Source organism: Oncorhynchus clarkii, chromosome 20, assembly GCF_045791955.1.
Source record: "Oncorhynchus clarkii lewisi isolate Uvic-CL-2024 chromosome 20, UVic_Ocla_1.0, whole genome shotgun sequence".
Taxonomy (NCBI): Eukaryota; Metazoa; Chordata; class Actinopteri; order Salmoniformes; family Salmonidae; genus Oncorhynchus; species Oncorhynchus clarkii.
The window spans coordinates 23,622,451-23,634,525 of NC_092166.1; the positions used below are offsets into that span (position 1 = coordinate 23,622,451).

At 41.2% G+C, this 12,075-nt stretch overlaps 1 protein-coding gene across 2 annotated transcripts; it reads left to right on the forward strand.

The window, feature by feature from the left end:
- Window positions 1-2,417: 2,417 nt before the first annotated feature.
- LOC139377342 (cysteine-rich secretory protein LCCL domain containing 1b) lies at window positions 2,418-11,504 on the forward strand. Of its 2 annotated transcripts, XM_071120365.1 has the most exons (15): window positions 2,418-2,669; window positions 3,140-3,449; window positions 4,987-5,105; window positions 5,512-5,644; window positions 5,743-5,858; window positions 6,025-6,125; window positions 6,231-6,389; window positions 6,515-6,575; window positions 9,152-9,218; window positions 9,978-10,108; window positions 10,285-10,328; window positions 10,408-10,480; window positions 10,699-10,768; window positions 10,862-10,995; window positions 11,244-11,504. In XM_071120365.1, exons 2-15 carry the CDS (start codon window positions 3,192-3,194, stop codon window positions 11,293-11,295), a joined length of 1,518 nt encoding a protein of 505 aa, XP_070976466.1. In that variant the 5' UTR covers window positions 2,418-2,669; window positions 3,140-3,191; the 3' UTR covers window positions 11,296-11,504. The 2 variants fall into 2 exon arrangements, with proteins under 2 accessions (XP_070976466.1, XP_070976467.1); XM_071120366.1 differs by lacking the exon at window positions 11,244-11,504 and having other exon boundaries at window positions 2,548-2,669; window positions 10,413-10,480.
- The last annotated feature ends 571 nt before the right edge of the window (window positions 11,505-12,075 follow it).

The following is a 12,075-nucleotide window of genomic DNA, read 5'->3' on the forward strand; positions in this document are numbered from 1 at the left end:
CCCTTCTAGGCAGAGTTGCAAAGAAAAAGCCATATCTCAGAATGGCCAATAAAAAGAAAAGATTAAGATCGGAAAAATAATACAGACACTGGACAGAGGAACTTTGCCTAGAAGTCCAGCATCCCGGAGTCGCCTCTTCACTCTTGACGTTGAGACCGGTGTTTTGTGGGTACTATTTAATGAAGCTGACAGTTGAAGACTTGTGAGGCGTCTGTTTCTCAGACTAGACACTCTAATGTACTTGTCCTCTTGCTCAGTTGTGCACCGGAGCCTCCCACTCCTCTTTCTATTCTGGTTGAAGCCAGTTTGCACTGTTCTGTGAAGGGAGTAGTACACAGCGTTGTACGAGATCTTCAGTTTCTTGGCAATTTCTCTCATGGAATAGCCTTCATTTCTCAGAACAAGAATAGACTGACGAGTTTTAGAACAAAGTTAGTTTCTGGCCATTTTGAGCCTGTAATCGAACCCACAAATGCTGATGTTCCAGATACACAACTAGTCTAAAGAAGGACAGATGTATTGCTTCTTTAATCAGAACAACAGCTTTCAGCTGTGCTAACATAATTGCAAAAGGATTTTCTAATGATCAATTAACCTTTTAAAATTATAAACTTGGATTAGCTAGCACAACGTGCCATTGGAACACAGGAGTGATGGTTGCTGATAATGGGCCTCTGTATGCCTATGTAGATATTCAATAAAAACCCTTATGTTTCCAGCTACAATAGTCATTTACAACATTAGCAATGTCTACACTGTATTTCTGATCAATTTGATGTTATTTTAACGGAGAATTCTTCTTCTTTTTTTTTCTTCTTTCAAAAACAAGGACATTTCTAAGTGACCCCAAAATTTTAAATGGCAGTGTATGTCTGAAAGTTGTCCAGAACATTGATAACATGTACTTTAGATACAGGATGCAACATATTTTTACACCATTGAATTCCATTTAGTTTTGTGTCCATATAATTGCTATTGCCTTTTACAAAAGTTACAGAATAATGACTGGTATATACTGTAACTGAGTGTATAAGAATCGTGAACTTGATTTCTTGCTAGAGAAAGTGATTGGGATGTCCAAATGCATGAGCAGAGATGTTAGCAGCAGTTGTAGTGAGGAAAAAAAACACCAGAGGGCGAGCCTGACAAAGTAAACCCTGCAGTGGAATATTCCTTTGTGAATATTCAACTATGTCCTGATTTGAAGACTGGTTATAATATACATTTAGCAAATAACTAAGTCCTATAAAGACACGGAATGAAAGGAATACTAGGGGAAACAACATAGGATAAAGTTACTTTGACACAATGTCGACTACCTGCTGAAATGTTTTGTACACTGCTAAATATGATGAAAAAGTATGTCCCTGGTCAACCTCATCACAGATCATTTGTTTAGGCCCAGCCATAAGCCAATGATCTCTTGGACCTGTTCGGCTCCTCACTGACTTGGAGTCTTGCAGTGCTAGAACCTAATTGACCCCTAGCATGGGAGTGTCTGCTTTTCTACTATAAATCACTGAAGAGGACTATCAATGCGATTTCATTTCCCCTAGTAGGCAACTTTAAATTGGCAGAGGTACTCAGGCACCCAAAATGTCTTTGCTTGTACAAGTGTCCCCATCAATGCAGTCCCCTGGAAGCAACCATGGCACTGTACCTCTGTTACCTCTGTTAGGTGGGCACTGGCTTCATTTCTTCCAGCTGAGTTTACATTTCTCGGTGATGTGGGTTGATTCCTCTAGAAGTCTTAGTAGGAATGCAGGGTTGAAGTCAGCATGACCTAAGGTTCTGAGAATCTGATCCCCAGGAATGCACTCATAAAGCAGGGAGCAAAGCTTGTCCTCTACATAGAGGATGCCAGCTTTCTCCTGTGAAAATGCTCATTATACCCACCCAAGAAAAATAACTTGTGTCTGGAACTTGGGTTGATGCTGACTGAAGTGTAAAAAGCCTTATCAGTTTTGATGATTTTGAACACAGTTGATTTGATCTGCAGAGCTCAGTGGGGTCATGCTCCATTAAATGGCAGAGAGTAGGCCTGCAGGAGGAGAACAAGGACAGTGCAAAACTTTTCTTAGTGTCATGGATGCAGGCACAAAGCTATTGAGGCTTGCAAGAACATAGCCAGTGATTTTGGGGTGGGTTGGAAATCTGCTTGGAAAATACAGTAATGGATCATTCAGCGAAAAATACTGAATTAAATGTTATAATTGAAAAAAATCACATCTTAAAAGAAAACATAAAATACATAAATACTATTCTAAAGAACTACTGAATTTACATATGAGTGGGCTGTCATTGCCCAAAGTTTACCTTGCAGTCACTTTGAGTGGGATGGCTGGAATCAGAACCAGAGTCTTTAAATAGTTCAACCTGCGAACGCTCTGGAGGAGGCGTGGTCTGCCGCGTAACGTATTGCTAAATCCAAATTTGGCATATAAATGCAGGGAGCGCTCGTATTTGAGATATAATACAGGTAACTCTCGACTTTTTGTTGGATGTATGATACTTTACCCGTACGAAAGTTTTGGCTCCTGTTATGAGAGATGTCATAATTCTTAGGATGTATGAAGAGTAGCTTTCATTCGGCTGCAATAAAACTTTTGGAGTTGGACATTATTTCCTGAGGATAGTTGACCAGATTTAACAACAGTGTTCTGTAAAAGGTAAATCATTTGTAAATGTTATATTCGTCATTGGGATAACGAAAATACTGTTTTGTATTATAACAGGAATAGCCTGTCTAGGCAGACTTGTTGCCTCCAACAATGTATCAACGCTACTACGGTGGGTCGGGTTTACTAGACTATAACAGGATCAGATGAGACTTGCCTTGTCAGCCTGTGAGAGAATGTCACATGCAATATGCATGGTCATGAAATATTGCATGTGCTTGGCAAAAACGTACATGGTTTCCTTGTGAGAAATTGTGTGAACAGTTCAATTGACCTACTATCATGCACTTAAAATACACCAAATATATATGTACAGTATCAGTTCTAGTGTATGATATCCATGTGCCAAAGATGTAAATCATCAGTACTCACATTCAAGTGAATGTATTAATCAATAACAAATAGTATACAATGGATTACAGATCTCTGAATGCTTGTATTTTACTTTGTCTCTTGTTTAGCCAACAGAATACAGATTTTTGTATTGGAGGCTTGAGAGGCTGATCAGTCATCATGAAGTGTGGAACTCAGGACTGGCTACGAGGGTTTGGGCTGCTATTCTTTGTGCAAACAGTACTTTCTATGGTGATCCCTAACTCTACTCACCTGGAGTTGTTACTGGATAAGTATATGAACAAAGATGATGAGTGGTGGGTGTCCAAACAGCGAGGGAAGAGAGCCATCACTGAGGGTGATATGCACCTCATACTTGATTTGCACAACAACCTGAGAGGTCAAGTTTATCCTCAAGCTTCAAATATGGAATATATGGTAAGCTAAACCAGGACCTGCTGTGTCTGCATCACACATTTCTGTTATATTTAGCTCATCCTAAGATGAACTGAAGGCAATTGGAATATGACTTGCCCATACTGGAGAACGTAGAAGGAGATTGTACAGTACTAGAGATTGAAGCAAGTGTTAGTTAGTTATTTTGCACTGATACTTCATCTTAGCTAATGAGACTTGCTCAACGACTCAAGACATCTAGGCTTGAGAATCTGGAACATTTTCAAACCAATTCAACCATCCATGGGGTTCAGCAGAGCACATCTGCAAAGTCAGGGCCAACTCAGAGGTTTCACACCAAGTTCTGGGAGCACAGAGTGCTCAAATAGATCAAAACCTAAAAACAAGCCTGACCGACAGCCAAGCAATAAAGCCAGTGTGTTACTGGCCCTGCCAAACCTCAAGCTCTGCCCCCTGCCTTGGTAAGCGGCCAGCTCTCACCTCCGCTGTTATCGTGCACTCTGCCTCAACCATTTCAACTCACATCTTCAAATATTAGTGTCTTTCTTTGCATTTCATTTGGCAACAAAGCTGGATCTGTGTTGATTCAAACGTGTAACAGTTGAGCATCATTCTTTGAAGTATGGTGGTTAATTTGGACGATTTCCATGCATAAATGGAGATTTGTATCCTGTGTGGATACACTGTGGCTCAGTTGTTCGAGCATGACGTTTGCGCTGCCAGGGTGGTCAGTTCGATTCCCAGGACCACCCATATGTAAAATATATGCACGCATGACTGTCAGTCGCTTTAGATAAAAGTGTCTGCACAGTGGCATATATTGTATTGCAGGCCTATGGTATGTCCATTGCAGTCAAGCATGTCCATTGGCCTCAAGCCCGTTGCTTTAACCCTAAGCAGTGCAGAATGCAGATATCACTAATGTAATGTTCTACACATGGAAGACATTAGGACTGTACAGGGCAGCTGACTGGCACATTTTTCAATTAACCTTGATGGGTGTTAGTGCAGTTAAACAGCAGAACAGCAGCACACTACACCTATTCTTCTAATGGACAATTTTACTACAACTTGGCTGAAACGTTATAATTCCTCAAGTCATATCTATGTAGTTCTTTGTAAGAAACAAGTGGTGCACAAATAGATTATAGTTTTTAACTTCACTTGACCCGTTTATAAGATCTCGATCATGTAGGTTGTTGCACTTTAGTGCAGACCCACTGGGCACACACTGATTGAATCAACGTTGTTTCCACGTCATTTCAATGAAATGATGTGGAACCAACGTAGAATAGACATTGAATTGACGTCTGTGCCCAGTGGAGAGTTGAGGCAAAGAGACCAGTAATACTAAAATTGCCATCAGGGCCCCCGAAACACTTTCTGTGAAGAATGTTAGAATTTGTATTTACAATTTTTGTTTATCAAGAGTTTTGTCTTTCAAGAGTAATACACTTAAGACAGCTTGTATTAGTATCAGTAGCACTAGCACCAATCTGATGTGCCTGCAGATATGTCTTTATCTTATTAGAATAACTCTGACTTTGGCATTTCAAAGGTTTGGGATACAGATCTGGAGAGGAGTGCCGAGCACTGGGCACACACCTGCCTGTGGGAGCATGGACCACAACACATGCTAACTCAGATTGGACAAAACCTGGGTGCCCACTGGGGAAGGTCTGTATAGTATCTGGAGATGACCAGATTGATTTTATGCATTATGTCATTATACAGTTATACTGTATGCCTTTTTCCTAACATGTTGCAGGGTCCTATAAATTCATGAGGCAACCAATGTGTGACTAGACTGTACAGTGAGTACTGATACTGTATAATGCTGTGGGTTGTGTCTAGTTTAGGGTTTCCCAAACTCTGTCCCAGGGCCTCCCATGAGTGCATATTTAGTTTTTTTGCCCTAGCACTACACAGCTGATTTAAAATAATCAACTCATCAAGCTTTGATTATTTGAATCCGCTGTGTAGTACAAGGGCAACAAAAACTAAACATGCAACCCTGGAAGGCCCCTGGACCGAGTTTGGGAAACCCTAGTTATTTAAATAGTTTAGTTTCTACTTTCCTCAGAGACCGACCACCAACATTTCACGTCCAGGCCTGGTATGATGAAGTGAGAGACTACAGCTATCCCTATCCACAGGAGTGTAACCCACACTGCCCCTTCAGATGCTCTGGTCCTGTCTGCACTCACTACACACAGGTAAGAGTTTCCTATAACAATATCATAAAACCTTATTTAAGGTCAGAGAAGTCTGATAGGACTACTAACTGAAGGTAGCTACTTTGTTGTCTTTGCAGATGGTTTGGGCAACAAGCAGCCATATTGGATGTGCTATTAATATATGCTACAACATGAATGTGTGGGGCATGATTTGGACTAAAGCTGTGTACTTGGTTTGCAACTACTCACCACCGTAAGTTTGAAAGTTTTTTTAATTGTTCTTATGTCCGTCCCGCCCCCCCCCCCCCCCCCCCCCCCCAGATTCTTATTTTCAACTGCTGTATGTTATGTAGTGTATGGGAACTGGGAAGGATTGGGTCAAAAGGTTCAGTGTGTTTTATGATGTCATTTGTGTGCAGGGGAAACTGGTGGGGGCATGCCCCATACAAACATGGCAGCCCGTGCTCTGCCTGTCCGCCCAGCTACGGTGGAGGCTGTAGGGATAATCTCTGCTATACAGGTCGGCTGCTTTCAGAAAAAAGTTGTGCCATAACAAATTGGTTGCTTTTATACATTTTGTTTTGCAGACTATATTACATGTGATGTGACACTTGTTCTTCTTCAGAGAATGGAATAGATCGACGTCCTGCCCCTGAACTAGAGGAGACAAACTACATCGAGCCAGAGCCGAGGGCCCAAGAGCCAAGGTCGAGACCGCAACCCCCAATACCATCACCCAATGACAACATGGAGAGGAATGAGGTGGTCAGCACAGTGCAAATGTGTAAGAATTTATCACAAATTTGACACGGTTTCTAATACACAATGTCATTATACAGTAGGATAAAAGTCTATATTTTGTACAACTGCCAGAAGGTCTAAGTGAAATAGTTTTTCTTATTTTCAAAGGTCAACAGATGGACTGTGAGACAAAGCTGCGTGATCGTTGTAAAGAAACCACTTGTAATAGGTAGGCCTAAGTTGTTCCTAAAGTGGATGTTGTCACTTACCTAGGTTTACAAATCAAATGTTATTTGTCACATGTGCCGAATACAACATGTGTAGACTTCACAGTGAAACGCTTACTTACAAGCCCTTAATCAGCGATGCTGTTTTTTTGTAGAAATTAAATGTAACCTTTTTTTAAAGAAAATACCCCCCAAAAAAGTAAGAGATAAAAGTAACAAATAATTAAAGAGCAGCAGTAAAATAACAATAGCGAGGCTCTATACAGGGGGTACCAGTACAGAGTCAATATGCAGGGTACCGGTATTGAGGTAATATGTACATGTAGGTAGAGTTATTAAAGTGACTATGCATAGATGATAACAGAGAGTAGCAGCAACGTAGAAATGGGGGGGACAATGCAGATAGTCTGGGTAGCCATTTGATTAGATATTCAGGAGTCTTATGGCTTGGGGGGGGGGGTAGAAGCTGTTTAGAAGCCTATTGGACCTAGACTTGGCGCTCCGGTACCACTTTCCGTGTGGTAGCAGAGAGAACAGTATATGACTAGGGTGACTGGAGTCTTTGAGAAATTTTAGGGCCCTGCCTCTGACACCACCTGGTATAGAGGTCCTGGGTGGCAGGAATCTTTGCCCCGGTGACGTACTGGGCCGTATGCATTACCCTCTGTAGTGCCTTGTGGTCAGAGCCCGAGCAGTTGCCATACCAGGCAGTGATGCAACCCGTCAGGATGGTGTAGCTGTAGAACCTTTTGAGGAACCATGCCAAATCTTTTCAGTCTCCTGACGGGGAATAGGTTTTGGCGTGCCCTCTTCACGACTGTCTTGGTGTGCTTGGACCATGTTTGTTTCTTGGTGATGTGGACGCCAAGGAACTTGAAGCTCTCAACCTGCTCCACTACAACCCCATCGATGAGAATGGGGGTGTGCTCGGTCCTCCTTTTCCTATAGTCCACAATCAACTCCTTTGTCTTGATCACGTTGAGGGAGAGGTTGTTGTCCTTGCACCACATGGTCAGGTCTCTGACCACCTCCCTATAGGCTGTCTCATCATTGTCTGTGATCAGGCCTACCACTGTTGTCATCGGCAAACTTAATGATGGTGTTTGAGTCGTGCCTGGCCGTGCAGTCATGAGTGAACAGGGAGTGCAGGAGGGGACTGAGCACGCACCCTTGAGTGGCCCTCATGTTGAGGATCAGCGTGGCGGATGTGTTGTTATCTACCCTTACCACCTGGGGGCGGCCCGTCAGGAAGTCCAGGATCCAGCTGCAGAGGGAGGTGTTTAGTCCCAGGGTCCTTAGCTTAGTGATGACATTCGAGGGCACTATGGTGTTGAACGCTGAGCTGTAGTCAAGGCCCCTCAGGGGTGTGAGCTTAGTCTCCTCTTTTACTCCCTGTTCACGCACAACTGCGTGCCGGTGCATGACTCCAACACCATCATTACATTTTCTGACGAAGCAACAGTGGTAAGACTGTTCACCGACAACAATGAGGCAGCCTATAGGCAGGAGGTCAAAGACCTGGCAGTGTGGTGCCAGAACAACAACCAATCCCTCAACATCAGCAAGACAAAGGAGCTGATGGTGGAAATGGAGGAGCGAGCACACAGTCCACATTGATGGGGCTGTAATAGAGCAGGTCAAGAGCTTCAAGTTCCTCAGTGTCCACATCACTAAGAAATTAACATGGTCCACACCCACACAGTTGTGAAGATTGCACGCAGCACCTCATCCCCCTCAGGAGGCTGAAAAGATTTGTCATGAGCCCTCAGATCCTCAAAAAGTACCATTGAGAGCATCTTCACTGGCTGCATTACCGTTTGGTAAGTGCAAGGTACCCGAACGCAAGGCGCTACAGAAGGTCCACACCTGGCCCAGTACATCACTGCGGCCGAGCTCACTGCCCTCCAGAACCTCTATACCAGGCGGTGTCAGAGGAATGCCCAAAATATTGTCAAAGACTCTAGCCACCCAAACCATAGACTGTTCTCTCTGCTACTGCATGGCAAGTGGTACCAGTGAACCAGGTCTGGAAACAATAGGACCCTGAACACTTTAACCTTACCTATATGTACATAGCTACCTCAATTACCTCATACCCCTGCACATCGACTCAGTACTGTTACTCCCTGTATATAGCCATGTTTTTTACTCATTATTCACTGTGTATTTATTCCTTGTCACTTTCTGTTTAAATGTTTTCTTTAACTGCATTTTTGAAAAAGGAAGTAAGCATTTCACTGTTAGTCTACACCTGTTGTTTACGAAGCATGTGGCAAATAACATTTGATTTGCAGAGTTAATTGAGAATAATTTCATTGTTGATTTGATTTTTGTTTCATTAATTAGGGTATTTTATCTTGAACCATATGGTCTATCAAGTAGAAACTCATGGACAATATGGATACAGATATAAAAAATGTACTTTATGAATACATTTTTTTCTAGTATAAATTACCAAAGTTACTATAGCTTGCCATGGTATACATTTTAATTACCAAAATTACTCTACACTTAACCATTCTCACTCATTTCTGTGAATGGGTCAAAACTGAGTTTGAAATGTTATTTCTTCCTACAGGTACGAGTGTCCTCCTGGATGCTTGTCCAGCCCAGGAAAAGTAATAGGGACTGCGTATTATGATATGGTACGAACAGAAAACACTATCTATTACTTTTATAAATGTATTCCAACTGCATGAGTTGTGGGATACTTGATATAAAATAACGGTACAACTTCAGTCATTTTATTGATGTTTTTTATTATCTAATTAAAATAATTAGGGAAAGCGAAAACCTTCCCTCTTTAGGGCTCCTAAGTGGCGCAGCGGTCTAAGGCACTGCATCTCAGTGTAAGAGGTGTCACTACAGTCCCTGGTACAAATCCAGGCTGTATCAAATCTGGCCGTGACTGGGAGTCCCATAGGGCGGCGTACAATTGGCCCAGTGTCATCCAGGTTTGGCTGGGGTAGGCCATCATTGTAAATAAGAAGTTGTTCTTAATGGACTTGCCTAGTTAAATAAAGGTTATGCAATTGACGTTGTACTACGTCAAACATCTGGGTCCTGTCCCCTAATCTTTAGAACGGGCTCATAGAGTTTGTGAAAACACAGTAATTTAAGATGTAGATGAATTTAAGATGTAGATGAATTTAAGATGTAGATGAATTTAAGATGTAGATGAATTTAAGATGTAGATGAATTTAAGATGTAGATGAATTTACTTCTGCCAGATGCCTTTTTATTCTTTTTTTTTGTTGCGCTGAAGACCATTGGGCTGCATTTTTGCCCATTGATGACCATTCGAAAAGCCTACAAAAGTTCAAAAACGACAAGGATTCTTCCTGGAAAATGCCATGTCCCTTTCATAGCATATAAAGAGTAGTGAAACATGTTTCATTTTTCAGCAATCAAGTGTTTGTGGAGCTGGTTTACATGCTGGAGTAATAGACAACGATGGAGGCTGGCTGGATGTTACAAGACAAGGAAGAAAACCACATTTCACAAAGTCATACAAAAATGGAATTCAGTCTCTTGGGTGAGTTAATTTTACACAGCTTTGTCTCAAATGGCACTCAATTCTGTATGCAGTGTACTACTTTTGACCAGGGCCCATAGGGAAGTTGATGCCATTTGGGATGCAACTTCACTATTATGTTTGTTTATAATAAAGCAACAAGTCACGTTTTCACACCAAATTATTCAAATTTACAGGATGAACAGGAGTGCAAATGCTTTCAAAGTATTCTCTGTACCAGGTATGTCTGATCTCGTTTCACCTTTGTCTCAATAATGCATGTATTTTTCAAATGACATTGTGGCATCTTTGCTTCTCAGTAAAGGCAGTACCGTGTGGGACCACTGTTGCACGGTTCTGTCCCTACAAAAGACCTGCACGGCACTGTCCAAGGTAAAGAAAGAGTTCACTCTAATAAACCAAACGTGATACTCTTCTTCTGTAAAGTTGATTGGTTTGGATAGGTATAGACTACACCTGCATTGCTTGCTGTTTGGGGTTTTAGGCTGGGTTTCTTTACAGCACTTTGTGACATCAGCTGATGTAAGAAGGGCTTTATAAATACATTTGATTGATTGACTACTGTGATCGTGGCAATTTTCCTTCACCAGGTTGTATTGCCCCCGCAATTGTCTGCATGAGACCCGTGCCAGAGTCATTGGAACACAATATTATTCGGATGTAAGTCTGTCTGACAATGGCCTTCTATACAGATTATATTTCTCTCCATAGAACTGACGTTTGTGCTATGCTAATCTACCTTGTTTTTTATAGAAATCCAGTATATGTCGAGCAGCTATCCATGCTGGTGTCATTCAGAATGACTCAGGAGGCTACCTGGATGTGCAACCCGTGGACAAGAGGAGACAGTACAGCGGTAGCTATCAGAATGGAATCTCTTCAGAAAGGTAAGGGATTTGGATAAGGGAAATACAGGTCAATTGTGGGGTTTTTACTTTGTTCCAAATGCTTTTGGATGTATAATGGCTAGGGACCAGGAGTTTTTAATGGTCAGCTATTGTGATCAGAAAAAACTCCTTCCCTTTGCTGATACAGTATGTAGATGTAGACTAGTATCAGTGTCATACCTTGGCTTGACGGTGTAAACTGTTCTTAGCTGAATCCAAACTAACACCAGTGTTCATTCTCCCCCCAGCCTACAGAATCCCTCAGGTGGCAAAGCATTCAGAGTATTTGCAGTCATTTGAATTCGCATTGCAAGGACACTGGCAATGAAAAAGAGCACTTGTCATTTCACAGCCAGTAATCACATTACTTGTGGTTTCCTTCTCTTGCCAAGCTGTACAACCTATAAAAGATATACATTTAAACAGTGTATCTTTAAGCTTGTTTATTTGATGTATATAATATGTTGTAAATAAGTTGAATGTAAAAAAAAAAAAAAAAAAAAAAAAAATGTATCAGAACAGAAAAATATATACAGTAATGAGCATGCATAGTAAATGTTTTCATTCTATGATATTTAAAATGTATTGTTTTTATTTTATTTTGTATGCATATTTTTTAAAACTATTATGTTTTGATGGCTGTTGTATTTTTCATGATGCAAAATATATAGTATAGTCTTTATTCATAGATTTTTACAGTTCAAGCCTGGCTGGCCAGGAGTGTGTCCGAAAATGTCATAGCCTGAACCGAAAAGGGTGAGACAGCCGAAATATGCATTATTTATTTACATTTATGAATAAATCAATGGTAAATTCTGAAAAGACAGAGCATTCATTCATTCAAGAAGGGCTTTATAAATAAATGTGATTGATTCATGTCTTTTTGCTGAACATTCAGTATCACCATTATCGGTTTCAAGAAAACCTTAAATATCAGTTCTCCATTGATTGCTGCTGTTCATAATACAGTAGTGTATAAAGCGCTACCTGACGTTGTTAGAAAAGCTTTGTCCTATCACTGTCAATGTTCTGGAAAATACTGCTATTCTGTGATGGATGGCCAAGAGGGTACTTTCTTAC